General features: G+C 34.1%; 1 protein-coding gene across 2 annotated transcripts; it reads right to left on the bottom strand.

Annotated features, from left to right (window-relative positions):
- Positions 1 to 2,410: 2,410 nt before the first annotated feature.
- Positions 2,411 to 7,257, bottom strand: LOC137941734 (uncharacterized). Of its 2 annotated transcripts, none has more exons than XM_068787286.1 (5): positions 7,024 to 7,257; positions 6,665 to 6,707; positions 5,485 to 5,629; positions 4,086 to 4,811; positions 2,411 to 2,983 (listed from the first exon to the last, which is right to left on the bottom strand). In XM_068787286.1, exons 2-4 carry the CDS (start codon positions 6,697 to 6,699, stop codon positions 4,509 to 4,511), a joined length of 483 nt encoding a protein of 160 aa, XP_068643387.1. In that variant the 5' UTR covers positions 6,700 to 6,707; positions 7,024 to 7,257; the 3' UTR covers positions 2,411 to 2,983; positions 4,086 to 4,508. The 2 variants fall into 2 exon arrangements, with proteins under 2 accessions (XP_068643387.1, XP_068643386.1); XM_068787285.1 differs by having other exon boundaries at positions 4,092 to 4,811.
- Positions 7,258 to 16,389: the final 9,132 nt, after the last annotated feature.

The following is a 16,389-nucleotide window of genomic DNA, read 5'->3' as shown; positions in this document are numbered from 1 at the left end:
ATGTAAAGAAAAAAGATGTATTTCATTGTACTAATTATTTTTATAAATTTAATTTTATAAAATCGTTTTATTTAACTAAACTAAAAAATATTTTAACTTGTTTAAAATTAATAATAATTTAAAATAAATTATGATTATTTATTTAATTAAATATATAAAGATAAAATGATTAAATAAATCCTTACTTTTATAATATCCAAATGTTAGTCAAATTGTTACTTTACAATATCTAAATTTTCACTCTTAAAATGGCCATTAAATATAATATTAAAATAAGAAATTTATATAAAAAGTATTTTATTATATAAAATTACTTTAATAGATTTAACTTTTATTTTAGATAATTTTATTTAAAAAAAAATAAAAATTTTAAAATATTTTAAATTGTATTAAATTAATAATTTTTTTAAAATTATTTATTTTTTTAATTAAATAAATATAATAAAATGATCAAACAAATACATCTATAAAATCCAAATTCTTAATCAAACTGTTACTTTTCTAATATCTAAATTATTACTCTTAAATTAGAAAATCAAATATAATATTAAAATTAGGATTTTATATGAATAAAAAAGAAGGTATTTTATTATATAAAATTACTCTAATAGATTTATTTTTTATAAGATAAAATTTTAAACTATTTTGTTAATAAACTCATATAAACTTCAACTTGTTTAAATTAATAAATAATTAATATTTTTAATTTTAAATAAATATATAAAATAAATTACTTAAACAAATTATTAATTTTATTATATCCAAATGATAGAATGAGAGGGCAAAGTGAGCTTTAGAAGAGAGAGTTTAGGTTTTGGGTTATTTTGAAAGTCTTCATTGAAGACCCAAGTATAGAAAATTTTGTCATCTCTCTTTTATTTTTATATTGATATGTTATGTAACAACTTGAACTTATAAAATCCAGCTTGAGGGAGAGTGTTAGAAGATGTAGTTTATGTTAGGTTCTAGGAAAGTTCTTACAAAAAATTATTTATAAGGGTGTAAAGGGACCAGGGGTATTATTATATTTTATACGTATTTTATGTTATAAATAGGTGAGAAGAGGGAACCTAAGTATCTCTTCCCGAAATTCAACATAATTACTCTTTTCCAGCTCTCACTTCTCCCATTGCTACTTGTCTTTCTCTTGTAATATCATGAAATTTCACAAAACTTTTCTAGAAAGTTCAATGCATAGTTCGACCAAGTAAGGAGTAAAGAAAATTTCTGAAAAATAACTTGTAACAGAGAATAAGCTCTTCTTGTAAACACAATATCATCCACAAAAAGGAACACAAATCATTCCTTGGGAAGAATTACAAACTAAGATTGATGGGATTGGCAGAATTCTCTTTCAAACCAAACTCTTGAAGGAAACTTGTAAAGAGAAGAAACAAGGCCAGAGAAGGTAGTTTAAGCCCGTATATTGCCTTCTTAATGCAAATCTAATGAAGATACAGGTGTAAAAAGGCAGAAGGTTGCCTCATGTATACCCTTTGTTCAGATGTCCATACAAAAATGTACATGTGAGAAAATCAGGTCAAGGGCATTTGTTCTTTTTACATGTTTGGTATTTTATATTGCTGCACTATCTTGTCCTGCATGTTTGATTAGTCTATGTACCAATTTTTATATTTATAGGAGATATAAGAGAATAAGTGATTTTATGTAAAGAAGGATATTTTTGTAAATAGTGAAATCAAACTCAATAAATAGCATTTCTTTCCTCCTCTCATTCTTTCTCTTCCTACCTTCAAGTCTTTCATATTTTACAGTACATTTAACATGCAATTGATTTAGATTAATAAGCAAGAATGACCCATTTTTATATGATGGAAAAATCTTCAATAGCCAGAGATGTTCACAAAATTTGCATTCTGAAGAATAAATAGTTTCTCAAATTACCCGCTTTGCTTCTGTCACTACATCCTTTTGCAGTCACATTTTCTCACTTTACAAATATAGCTTAAACCTCTGTTCATTTCTTTTGCTTCTTTGATCAATATCAAGGATCATTTTTGTCACTTGTCCCCTTTGTGGACCTCATGTTGAGATTTTGAGAAAGGTGAAGACTATTGAAGAAGAGAAGGTCGGTCGGTCATTGATTCACAATTTTAATTGTATGGACGGTTGAACAGCATTATATAATTCACAAACAAAAGAAATAAAGTCCTTAAGAAACGGACCCTGCCGACTCCATTAACAAACAAATACAAGTTCACACAAAACTGTGCATTTGAACAGAAAAAGACCAAAAAGTTGTATTCTTGTTGGGTTCTGTAAATAGTGACAGCATTAATTGATAAGATCAAGACAAGAATCAGAAGTTTATTTCTTCCAACTGTCATGTGTAACAGTGGATATGTAAAAAAACAGCCACTCTTACTTCATGTCAATAATGACAGTAATTTTTTTTCTTGAATGATAATAACGACAGAATGTTGCAGAGATAAATGACAAAGAGTACAAAAGTACAAAGGGCAAAGGTACAATATGATTTAACAGCCAATGGAAGAAAATAAATATAACAAATGATCCACAGTTTTTGAGAAGATATCAAGGATGATGGTCCTCCATCATCAAACTCACAAGAAAATGAACTCTTCCCAACCAGAGCCACTTGAACAGGCCAGTGTAAATCCATGTCCTATGACAACATTTCTCCCTTTGGATTTATTTCCAAGAACAAAATAATTCATTTGTCGTGTGATAATAATTAACCTAGATAACCATGCGAATCTGCCTTGCCACAGAACAGTATAAAAATGGCTGAAAAGAAAAGAAGGTAATCTGAAGTAAAGGATAATGGAACTGGGAATGAGTGTACAGAAGGCAGATGCAACCACCTCTTATGCCATTCTTCTTTAGAAGCCAGGGTTGCTTGGAGTCTTTTTGGAAGATTCTCCCAGGGACATTCTTCCATGATTGCTTTTAAAAGGAGCTGCTCCTCAATAGTGCCAGGAATATGCTGCATCCTGTATTTCTGCATTGTATCAACCACAGAAAAGTTTTTATTTCAAATAAACTCCAAAATGTTCTTCATTGAGCTTGACCGAACTCTGGACATGCATGAATAAGATTTTTATGACTGATAACAGAAGATACTAAAAGGGAGCACAATAAAGAATGAGTAAATTTAGAAAATCCAGAGATGGTAAAATAAAATCTAACTCATAACTGCATGCAACCTCGTCTGAGATGACATAAATCAACACTCAAGGGTACCAATTCTGATTTCTATTGACATAATACGAGATTTGAATATATATCATTTCTTTTCCTAGATTTTCTCATTAAAGAGGGTGGAAAAGCAAATGTTAGGAAGTTAACAATTTTGCATGTATAACTGAAAAAGATTTGCAGTGTGATTTTGTAGAATAAAATGACACCAAACTGGCAATCAGATGAACTTTTTCTTTTCTCTTAAGATTATCAATTGCAGCCACCATCTTCTCCTGTAAGTGAGTTTCATTTGTAACTTTAAGTGAATTATTTTAAGAACTAATATTATTTAAAATAAGAAAATAAAAGAAAAGGTTATCAGGACTTCAAACTCAACAGAACTTAAGAAATCAGCACATCCGTTGGTTTTAACTCAGGCATGCTGATCCAAATAGGAAAAAAACAGCTGCCATTTTCTTAGGCAAAACAAGCCTTAAGGGTCACCCAATGTCATTTGTTGAGTTCATATAAGCCAAGCAAGTTGGTCCCAGGTGTAGTTCTGTTGAATCCTTCAAACTTCAAGACTAAACCTCTACCAATTTTAAAATAAATCTATTTCAAGTTGGTCTCAGATATACCGACCAATGTCAAGTAATTAAACCACAGTAAATCTACTGCCTTTCTCTTTTTGAAGAAAAAACATCAAATGAAGCTGAACAACAATTTGTTTGAATTCTACTAAATGTTTCTAAACTGCGTTTACTGCTTATCAAACGGCTAATTGAGATTAACTTTGCAGGATTTTCACTTAATCATTAGAATGGAGAAAACTTCTCGCAAAGAACAATCTAAACATATATGCTATGAATCAGAAGACAGATTTTCATTGGTGGCATAGAGAACGATAAATTGAGAAAAGTTACCCGAACCTGCTGGCAGATGTATCAACTTTGGTGTCTGGATCGAGATTTCCTCCCTCTTCTGATCTCGAAATGGAAATGCAGAATGAGGCGATATATAAAATGAAAGCAGCTACACGAGAAGACAATGAAACAGAAGCTCTCGGCAGAAAATGCAGCGTAAAACCAACCAAATTCTCCACTGAATATTGATATATTGTATAGAAATATTCTAGCTTCAGAGGCCAACTATACAATCCACTTGGCACCAGAAACAAGAACCAACACATCATGTAAAAACGTCCATTATTGCCTCAAGAACAGTAGCAGAATGCCATCCATAAATACATGCAACTACCTACTACAACTACAATTTTTAAGGTCGGCAGCTTTTCATCCCAAAACGAAGAAATGCAGGGTAAATCGTTCAACATAAATCCCTGGCCATTACTGATCATCTCCTCTTTGAGGTGGTCTCATTAGATACTCAATATCATAACCCTTCTCCTGGAGCTCCAATAGGACTTCATTCCTCATGCGTATCCACAATTTGTGAGCTTCTTGGTCGAATTTTTGTGTTTGCAGCTTCTTTTGGAGGTTCTCAGAATCTTTGTCCGAATCAACGAATCCTTTGAGCCCAATGGTTGTTCCAAGAGTGCCTCCACTTGCGATAAACTTCTCTACTGCTTCCTCATCACCAGGATAAGGAAATCTCCGACGCTCATATAAGTGTGCCATTTCTCTTTCTTCCTGGCATCAGATGGATGTATAACCTCAATTTCACAGTAAAAGAACTAACAACCTCACACACATGCCATGAGTAACACAAAATCTATCAATCAGTAGGAAAAAGATTTGTATGACAATTAAGTGTTTTCACCTTTAATCTACACTTAAACCAGATTCGATGATGCTGAAGAAATAATCCATTCAAGCAGACAAATGCTGTTGGGTCCAATTTTTTCCAATCATACTTGTTATATGGGTGATTCAGTGGCACTGGACTACCCAGCACCATGGAAGAATTTCGGTGTGGATGTTGGTTAAATGATGTCTACAATGAACAGGAGATACTGAATAAAATTTTATTTCCATTGCCAGTTCTCAAGAGTTGCCACTAACAGAAAAATAAAATTTATGTCATGGGAAAATATCTTAAGTTTGGGTATTTATCCATGAATCAGATCTAAGACACATGAACCACTTCCAAAATATTTAGATCTACCAAATGACAAATGAAGATTTGGATCACCACCAGATGCTAAAATGTGAGCTGACGTAAATGGTGGAAATGATTGCTATGCTCAATTGTTACTTCTCCAATAACAAAGAATACGAAGGGAAATAGAATTGTTCAAGAAAATGGATTGAATCCTCAACAAAAAGAACATAATCTTCAAATGAAAGCTTTTATCAGTTCTACCTTTGGACGAGGCTTAAGAGTCCACCAACCAAGTGGAGATGTTTCATTCCATAACCAGGCAAGACCAAACACTGTATATGTGCAGAGCAAAGCTTTTCCTATTTGCTTCCAGAAAGGGTAATCTTCCTTGCCCAACCCTATTTTCCTGATTTTAACATTTTAACAAAAAAAATTAAAATCCAATCAATCTCTACTATTTTCATCTTTAACTTCATAAAAGTGCTAAATAATAGCATCAGAGATATCAAAGCCTTGTAGAAGATAAGAGATTTGAGTCTTCTCTCCATAACCAGTAGTTTGAGTTACAGGTCATCAGTTTCTTAATAAAACATTGAAAAAGAAAAGAGAAATATATATGTTGATAAAGAAAAGAAGGAAAGGAACATAAGTTTTAGATATTTGCTCCCACATGAATGTACAAGAGAGCATGCTCTAAGGTTGCATCTTAGATGCCTTAGCTAGAGATGGCATAGCAACATCTTCACTCTTGAGAACTCTTTTCCTTTTCCATCTGATGCTTTGAGGACTTCGACCCTTTTTTTACGTATTTGTAAATCTCTTGATGTTATAAAAGTTCAAAAACTTCATCTTCTCATAAAAAAATAAAATAAACTCCCAGAAAACAACATTTGAAATAAAGAGAGAAAACAACAAAAATCAAAATCTGAACAAGGTACAACCTCGAGCAGTGTCCAGGTCCAGGTCAAACTGCATCAACCAGATTGAACTGTTCCACCAACTAAATTCAGATATGATAACTTAGACAAAACCCTCACTTCAACGACAACTATTTATATTTCTAATATTTCATATCTAATATTTATATTACTAATATTCAATAAATTCTTTCATCTTATTTTCTCAAAAAAAATAAAAAAAATCTAATATTTCCACAGTTGATAGACCCAGGTAAAAAAGTTGACAGGGTCAGCAGCTGAATAGATTCACCTCGGTGAACCCAAGCAGACTATGAACCTGTATCTCGCTCAACCTGCTCCAACTAATCCATTTCGTCAAGGCTTTACATCTTTGACAGAAATAATCTTTTTTCTTTCATTTTTGGATAACAACAAGAAATTTTATTAAGCAAATGAGCCTCAATACATTACTAACAGCACAGGAAAAACAAACACCTGACAAAAATACAGAATTAACAAATTTTAAAAGTTGTGGGACTTACTTCAAGAACTTTTGAGCTTTTGATAATTTTGCCATTTGAAAACCTGTAAAAGGTAAATTTCAACAGAAAAGGTGGAAGGGTCATGTCTACTTCAACAAGATAGATTTCCAATCCTAAAGCAATAAAAACAAAATGATACACCAATGCAAGTAAAATAACTCGAAACTAGAGGACGAGTTTCTGACATGACTATGAGTAAGAAATGTCTGTGTTTTAGGTTACAGGAAGTTCGAATGCACAGTGCATAAAAGTGGTTCTTCTCGATATTATGCCTTGATCTACCCTGAAGCAGCCCTAGAAATACAGGGCTCTCCAGAAAGAGAGGAATGGATCACGATTACGAGGTAATAGAGTAATACCTGGAAAGGAAAAGGAGTTAAAATGACGATGGAAGGTGCCAACCCGGAACTTGAGGGACGGCGTTCACTAGAAGAATGGAGTATACCCGATTGCTGTTGCTGCTGAATAACGTGGAAAAAAGAGGATGAAGCAGCAAGCGAGAGAGAGAGCGAGAGCCGTCCGCCGAAGAAAGGATGCACAACGGCCTGGAGGAAACGGAGAACAAGACGGCAGGGGAAGTCTGTGTAAAGACTTTCAAAATAACTCTAAACCTAAACTCTCTCTTCTAATGCTCACTCTGCCCTTGAATGTAATAAAATTAATCATTTGTTTAAGTATTTTATTTTATATATTTATTTAAATACAAAATATTTATTATTTATTAATTTAAACAAGTTGAAATTTATCTGAGTTTATTAACAAAATAGTTTAAAATTTTATCTTATAAAAATTAAATCTATTAGAGTAATTTTATATAATAAAATACCCTCTTTTGTATTCATACAAAATCCTAATTTTAATATTATATTTGATTTTCTAATTTAAGAGTGATAATTTAGATATTGGAAAAGTAACAATTTGATTAAGAATTTGGATTTTATAGAAGTAAGTATTTGTTTGATCATTTTATTATATATATTTAATTAAATAAAAAATTAATTTAAATTAATTATTAATTTAATACAAGTTAAAATATTTTAAAAATATATATATTTTATTTAAATAAAATTATCTAAAATAAAAATTAAATCTATGAAAGTAATTTTATATAATAAAATACTTTTTTATATAAAATTCTTATTTTAATATTATATTTAATGGCCATTTTAAGAGTGAAAATTTAGATATTGTAAAGTAACAATTTGACTAACATTGGGATATTATAAAATTAAAGATTTATTTAATCATTTTATCTTTATATATTTAATTAAATAAATAATCATAATTTATTTAAAATTATTATTAATTTTAAACAAGTTAAAATATTTTTTAGTTTAGTTAAATAAAACTATTTTAAAAAAGTAATTAGTATAATGAAATACCATCTTTTGTTTTTACAAAAAATTATAATTGAACAATTAGATATTAAAAAGCAAAAATTTGATTAACCATTTGGATATTATAAAATTAAAATTTTGTTTAAGTATTTTATTTTTATATATTTAATAAAATAATAAATTTAATTTAATTTATTATTATTTATTAATTCAAACAAGTTAAAATCTATCTTTAACTTATTAATAGAAAAGTTAAATAAAAATATCTTATAAAAGTTAAATCTATTAGAGTATTTTATTAATAAATTTATTATATATTTTCCACGATACTTTTCACTATACATAAACACCAAAAATTATTTTCCACTATAATTTTCATTACGTAAAATAACACAAAAAAATAATTCAGTTTTGCTTTCACTTTTAGTTTCACTTTTATATTAAGTAATTTACTTTAAAACTACATAATTTCATTCCCTCTTATCTCCGCAGTGAACTCCTTCCCTCCCACAAGCGAGAGAAAGCTCGTCCCTTCCAACAAAACCCTCCCCTCATATTTCCTTCCCTTCGTTGTGTCTATACACTAGGTGATCTACATGTACTACCTCTCCTTCTCTTCCTTCCTCCTCTCTCCTCTCGTCTTTCGGAGCTTATTTCATCAATCTGTCACTGTAACACCGTTGAGAATACTCCATGTCCCCCGTACACAAAAGCTCTTTTTTGGACATTTCAAATCTCCCTCCCAAATCAAACCAAACTGAGTAGATTTACTCCCTCGATCGTCGTAACTATTTTTCTTGACGAATCTCTTCTCCCTTTCAACGGACTTCGAGTTGGAACCGCGTGAGAATGACGATTAGTCTACTGTCGCCTTTACTTTCTCAAAAAATTTCATCGATCCCTTCCATACATCAATTGAGATACAGGCAACATACAAAGAAAAAAATATCTTCTTCTACCTATCAGTGATTGTAATGATAAATGTGTGACAATTATAAAGACTTTTCATGTGAACAATAGTCAATTCAAAGAAAAACTATTGTTTGACAAAACTGATTGTCAATATTTGATCATTGCATTGAGAGTACCATTTACAGTTAATTTATCTGTCCAAAGTATAGGAATTAATGTTGTACTAGGTATCTTGAGATGGGTCCCAATTTGGATTGTTTGTATATGTCTTGTTTTTCATTTTATGAGCAATGTTCGCATTGCATCAAGGACTTTGGAAAGATCTCACTAAAAACTAAAGAATGATCAGTTGGAAATAGGCATGTTCGAGATCACATTGCATGTAATTTTTATGTTACTCATCTATATTTGAGTTATGTCATTGAGTGTATTAGTATGGTGATCATCGTGGTTTAGTCACAATTGTATTGTGATGATAGTCGCGGTGGTTCCATAGTATACATATGCGCACCTAAAGAATTTGTGATATAATTGTTTTATGAATGATATGTAACCCAAGTGGGAGATTAATAGGAAACTCATGTTCCCTAAGTTGGGCAACATATTTTATTCAATTATATTTAATATGAGCTAAAATTAAGTGGTCTAATTTTGGTAAGCCCATAGACTGCTAAAGAAGGAATATGGGTCAATTGAGTAGATACCTATATTGTCTTAATTAGGGAATTATAGGAATCCTAATTAAATAATATAAATAGAACATCAAGGTTGTGGTCCCCAGAGACTAAATCACCTTTATTCCTCTACGGGACCGTCATCTCTCTTTCGGATGGGGAGAATAGAAACCGTATTTGATTTAGTCTTTGGAAACCACAACCCTCGTTTTCTATTTATATTATTTAATTAGGGTTCCCATAATTTCCTAATTAAGACAATATGGGTATTTACTCAATTGGTCTATATTCCTTATTTAGCAGTTTATGGGCTTACCAAGATTAGACCACTTAACTTTAGCCCATATTAAACATAATTAAATAAAATATGTTACCCAACTTAGGAAAAGTGACTTTCCTAACACTTCTACGGTTCTACCTTATTGTGCATGTAGATTAAGATTACCTTCTCTTTTATAAAACGTCATTGTGCAAATCTTTGTTTTCGTCCACATCGGTCATGGCGGCAGTTGCTTAGAGAATAGAGGGTAAGCTTCATCGAAAGACGTATGAGGGAAATAGGGGAGCAGGGGAAGAAGATATCTTTGCGCCGAGTGGTTGTTGGGACCTGTTGTGTTGTTTCCGACGTTGCCGTGATTTGGGTTATTTGGAGCAGGAATCGCTCCTACATGATGAACGGCAAGTAGGAGGCGTGGTGGTTGAAGAAAGCAAGATCGGTGAAGTTCTTGGAAGTTTTGGTCGGTCCCAAATGAAAGACCTTCTTGCAAAGGTTCAGCGATAGTTGTGAGAAAAAGAGGTGCCTTGTTCTGTGTTGTTTTGTTCATATCTTTTGTTATTATTGTTCTTTTGGACAATGAAAATTTATTCAAAGTCATAAGAAATCTTTATCCTTGTCCTAGAAAGCTCAGGACATCACGATTTCCTAAATACTTTTCCAACTTGGTTGGAATTGAATTAAACTTCAATTTTCTTGTCTTTTTTTATTTTCCTTGTGCATCCAAACTGTGTTTATCTTTTGTTTTCTCTCTTATTTTTCATGGGCATCCAAACAAGAAAAAAAAAGTTTTTCCTTTTTTCTTTTCTTTTCTGGGGGATCCTAATATACCCTTAAGAAAAAAAGTAGAGAGAGCAAAAGAACGAAAGAGAATAAGAGAAAAGAAAAGAAAAGAACTTTATTTTCTCTTGTTTGTATGCTCATGGAAAATAAAAAAGAAAATAGAAGAGAAATATAGTTTCTGTTTTTTGGATATATGAGAAAATAATAGAAAAAAATTAAATATATAATTATATAAAAAATAAAAATGACTTAAAAGAGCCAAACAAACCCAATTTCCAGGCAATTATCCAAACAAAAAGACGACTTGACAAACACGCGGAAGAACAGAATCATGTGCAACATTTGGGCAACAGCCATGAACTCCTTTCGTCTGGAAAGTGTTCAATCTTGTTTCTTAAATATCGATAGGTCATGAATGCAACCTCGAGGTTGGAATCTTTCAAACTCGACTTCCAGAAAAACCACCTAACTAGACACCCACTTGGTCATTTTAATAACAATTTTGCCAAACGATGAACTCGTAAAGCTGACCCGACGTTAATAAATCTATCCATGCACGTAATCCCATACGATCTTAATTTAATCAAATCGAAGAATCCAAATTTCAACAAGAAGACCAAAAAATTATGGTCGGTTTCTAAGATTGAAGTCATCACATGTCTTTGAAGTTTGAAAGGTCAAGATTTGATTATCATTGTCTCTGTCGAACTTTCTTCCTTGATCGTCCCTGAAATTCCAGTTTGTTGTAACTTTCCTTCTCCAATCTGAAGCTCCTCCTTCTCGTCTTCTTCTTTGGATTCATATTCCCCGTATGTTGGGTCCCGATTCCATTAAGGACAAAATTATAAATACAGTTTTTGTTGAGACCTTTCTTGTAATTTTCTTTCTGAACTATTTAAGTTTTGTAACCTCAGTTTACTGTGGATAATTAATCAATTTGTTGAACTCCTGAGCTCTCGTCTATGTTTCTCTCTGGTTCGTCTTCCTCTCAAATATGAAAAACCCTAACATCTGGTATCAAAGCTTCTAGGGTTCTATTTCCACTGCCGAGCTCAAGAAAGACGACGCCGTTGCCGGAGCTGTTGGATGAAACCCTCCTTTCTGCAGAAGATTTGTTTTTTTCCTGCCGTTTTTCGGAGAAGGGAGAGTCTGTGGGACTCTTCGTTGTTGCCATAACCTTGCAACGCCATCGTTGTTGCCAGCAGAAGGAGGAGAGGAGCTTTGCCGTACACTGCATGAAGACCACGCTGCATCTCCATGTGCTCATTCCGACGTTGTTCGGTAATTCCGTTCTAGTATTTTTTTGTGTTTTGAATTTATCAGTAAAACTGTTGGAATGGAGGAGGGAAATCAGGGTACCATGATTAAGTTGTCTTCGTCTAATTACTCCATCTGGAAAATTTCCTGTTCTGTAAGGATGCCTATGAACCGGTAACGGGTATGAAACCAGGGGATACCACGTATGCTGCTTGGAATTTATCCAATCGTAAAACTGTAGCCTTGATCAGACAGTGGGTTGATGATTCGATATTTCATCATGTCTCAACCGAAAATCGATGCCAAGAAGTTGTGGGAGAAACTTGAGAGTTTGTATGAGCGCAAAACAGCCCAAAACAAAGTCTTTTTCATTCGGAAACTTGTGAACATGAAGTATCACGAGTGCTCATCAGTATGTGAGCATTTGAGTCGGTTCCAGGATTGTGTGAATCAGCTAGCTACTATGAAATTGGTTTTGGATGAAGAACTACAAGCCTCGATCCTTTTGAGTTCCTTACCGGATAGTTGGGAGACTATTTTAGTATTATTAAGCAATTCGGCACTGAATGGTACTGTGACTCTTGCTATGGTGAAAGATAGCATGCTCAATGAGGAGTTGAGGCGTAAATAGTTGAGCATTACAAACGAGTCGGCTGCTCTTGTTACTGAGAATCGTGGAAGGAGTAGACATAGAAACTCTCTCGGTCATGACAACAACGATAAGTCTAAAGGGATATCAATATCTCGCAAGGGCATTGTTTGCTACTATTGCCAAAAACAGGGACACATAAGGTCTGATTGCAAAAAGCGGAAGGCAAAGACTAAGAGGGATCAGTCTAGACCTAGATATGATGAGAATGAGAAGGAAAGCACCGCTGCCGCTGCATATGAAGGTGAAGTGATCATTGCTTGTGATGTCGGTTTTGTCAATTTCACAAGTCAAGACTTCACTTGGGTGATAGACTCAGCAACTTCATTTCATGTCACTTCTCGACGTGACTTGTTCACTTCTTACAGGCAAGATGATTTTGGCAAGGTAAGAATGGGGAATGATGGGGTATGCAACATCTCCGACATTGGAGATGTGTGTGTGGAGACAAATGTGGGGTGCAGTTTACTTCTTAAGAATATTTGGCATGTGTCGGATATGAGGCTTCATCTGATTTTCTGTTGGTGCTCTTGATGATGAAGGGTACCATAGCCACTTTGGTGGAGGGAAGTAGAAGTTGTCTAAAGGTTCTCTTGTTGTTGCCTGGAGTGAAAAATCAAGCTTGCCTTATACAACGCGGGTTAAATTGTGTGGTGAGGTGAATGCAGTAGAAGGTAACTCGATCGATTTGTGGCACTTGTGGTTGGGTCACATGAGTGAGAGAGGGCTTCAAATTCTTGCTAGAAAGGATTATGTGCCGAGTGATGGTACATCTCTAACATCATGTACACATTGTTTGGCAGGTAAGCAACATCGAATTGATTTCAAGAGAAGTCCTACCACTAAGAAGTCGAATGTTTTGGATTTGGTTCCTACCGATCTTTGTTCTATGGGTGATAGAACACTTGGTGGACTTCTTTACTTTACTTTCGTGGATGATCATTCTAGAAAAGTTGTGAGCTTATGCCTTGAAGACAAAGAATCAAGTTTTGGAAGTATTCAAACAGTTACTTGCTAAAGTTGAAAGAGAAACAGGTCAGAAATTGAAATGCATTCGATCTGACAATGGTGGTGAGTACCATGGGCCATTTGAAACCTCTTGCAAGGTTAATGGAATCAAGCTTGAAAGAACGGTGCCAAAAACCCTGCAATAGAATGGAGTGGCCGAGAGAATGAATCGCACAATTTGTGAGAGAATATGGTGTATGCTCTCTCATTCGAAACTTTCAAGAGCATTTTGGGGTGAAGCGATGAATACTAATGTCCATTTGATTAATCTCTCACTTCTCATGCACTAGATGGTGATGTTCCCGAGCGGGTTTGAACCAACAAAGATGTGTCTTATGGACACTTGCGGGTATTTGGTTGTTGAACATTTGTGCACATTCCTAGAGATGAAAGAGCTAAGCTTGATAGCAAGACGAAGGAGTGTATTTTTTTGGGTTACAAAACCAATGAATTCGGTTATAGACTGTGGGATCCGATTGAGAAGAAGGTGGTAAGGAGTCGGGATGTAGTTTTCTTTGAAGAAGAAACTGTTGAGAATTTGGAAAATCCTGAAAATATGAAAACCTCTTCTAGTTACTTTGTTGATCTTACACCAATCTCGAGTAACCAAGGAGTTGAAAGCAACCAGAATACCGAAACTGAAGACCAACGTGAGCAATCTATAAATCAAGGTCCACCTTTACAAGAGTTGAGAAGATCAAATCGTGAACAAAGACCTACTTCAAGATACTCTCCACATGAGTATGTTTGGCTCACTGACGGTGGTGAACTTAAAAGCTTTGAAGAAGTTATGTGTCATGAGCAAAAAGGTGAGTGGATTGAAGCTAAGCAAGATGAGATGAATTCCTTGCATAAAAATTATACTTTTGAGTTAGTTGAATTGCCTAAGGGTAAGAAGGTACTCAGAAACAAGTGGGTATTTCGTTTGAAATCAGATGGCACAGACTTAGTGCCGAGGTACAAGGCTCGGTTAGTTGTGAAGGGATTTGATCAAAATAAGGGGATTGATTTTGAGGAGATATTCTCGCCCGTGGTCAAGATGTCCTCTATTCGGGTTATACTTGGTTTGGCCGCTAGTTTGAATTTGGAGATTGAACAGCTTGATGTGAAAAATCGCTTTTCTCCATGGTGATTTGGAGGAGGAGCTCTACATAGAGCAACTCGAGGGATTTACTAAAAAAGGCAAAGAGGACTCGATATGCAGATTGAGGAGGAGTCTTATGGTTTGTAACAAGCACCACGAAACTAGTATAAAAGATTTAACTCTTTATGTGTGACAACAATTTCAGCAAGACTACTTTCGATAATTGCGTCTTCATGAAAAGGTACTCTAGTGGTAATTTCATTATTCTTTTACTCTATGTTGATGACATGTTGGTTGTCGGAAATGATATAAAGGAGATATGAGCTTTGAAAGAAAAACTTGGGAATGAGTTTGCAATGAAGGATTTGGGTCCTGCAAAGCAAATTCTTGGTATGAGAATCACTAGAGATCGTGAAATGTGCAAACTTTGATTGTCATAGGAAATGTATTTGGAAAAGGTGCTTGAACGGTTCAATATGAGCAAATGCAAACCGGGTTCTTCTCCACTTGGTAGTCATCTCAAGTTGACACTTGATGATTGTCCAAAGGATGACAATGAGAAAGAATAAATGAAGAAGGTGTCGTATGCTTTCGTGGTCGATTCATTGATGTACGCAATGGTGTGTACAAGGCCCGATATTGCTCATATTGTTGGAGTGGTAAGTCGTTATCTCTCCAACCTTGGAAAAACTCATTGGGATGCAATGAAATAGATTCTTCGGTACATTCGCGGTACCATTGGTTATTGTTTCTGTTATGGGGCTAGCAAACCAATTTTGGAGGCATATACGAATGCCGATTGGGTCGGAGATGTTAACTCGAGGAAGTCAACATCTGGTTATTTGGTTTGCTTTGTGAATGGTGCTGTCTCATGACAATAAAGACTACAGAAATGTGTTGCAATATCCACCACCGAAGCTGAATACATTGCAATCATCGAAGCATGCAAATAACTATTGTGGATGAAAAAGTTTTTTCAAGAATTGGACATTCGGCTAGAGAGGTATGTGTTACTTTGTGATAGTCAAAGTGCAATCCATTTGAGCAAGAATCCCACATTTCATTCAAGATCAAAGCACATTGAGCTACGTCATCATTGGATACGTGATGTGCTTGAAAAGAAAGAATTGATGTTGGAGAAAGTTCACATGAGTGAGAATGACTCTGATATGCTGACAAAGTCCTTACCGCCTTTGAAGCTTGAAGCTTGTCGTGACAAAGTGGGTTTGGTTGAGGGTTCTACCTCATGAATCGGGAGGAGTTTGTTGGGTCCCGATTCCATTTAGGATAGAATTGTAAATACGATTTTTGTTGAGACCTTTCTTGTAATTTCCTTCCTGAACTATTTAAGTTTTGTAACCTAAGTTTACTGTGGATAATTAATCAATTTGTTGAACTCCCGAGCTCTCGTCTCTGTTTCTCTCTGGTTCGTCTTCCTCTCAAATCTGAAAAACCCTAACACCGTCCACCACCTATTCGATAAAGTTTTCCACATCGTCTGATGCCTCTTGGAAGAATTTTACATACCTTGTTGATGATGTCTATAGCGTATTCAGCGCCATCACTCACTTCTTTTGATACTTTCTTTTTCCAAGATAGAGGACTACACGATGAAGAAAATATGGAGAGGAGGCGTAAAGCTACTAGTACATAAAAGAATTGAGATGGGAAGATAGACATAATGGACCTAAACTCCATCTAAATCGTGTAACAACTAACATGACATAATTATGAATATCATTTATTA

Source organism: Aristolochia californica, unplaced genomic scaffold (genome assembly GCF_029961685.1).
Source record: "Aristolochia californica isolate CCGP_79_NKW_82.1479 unplaced genomic scaffold, dmAriCali1.0.hap1 SCAF_9, whole genome shotgun sequence".
NCBI lineage: Eukaryota > Viridiplantae > Streptophyta > Magnoliopsida > Piperales > Aristolochiaceae > Aristolochia > Aristolochia californica.
The sequence above is the reverse complement of the archived record's forward strand: the minus strand, read 5'-3'. Positions and strand labels throughout refer to the sequence as shown.

Bases quoted from the DNA above. Each gene is read 5' to 3' on its own strand.
- LOC137941734 (XM_068787286.1), bottom strand. From the start codon at position 6,699: ATGGCAAAATTATCAAAAGCTCAAAAGTTCTTGAA. The intron at 5,630-6,664 runs GTAAGTCCCACA...TGTTAAAATCAG, and splicing joins AAAGCTCAAAAGTTCTTGAA to GAAAATAGGGTTGGGCAAGG. The intron at 4,812-5,484 runs GTAGAACTGATA...ATCTGATGCCAG, and splicing joins CTCTTAAGCCTCGTCCAAAG to GAAGAAAGAGAAATGGCACA.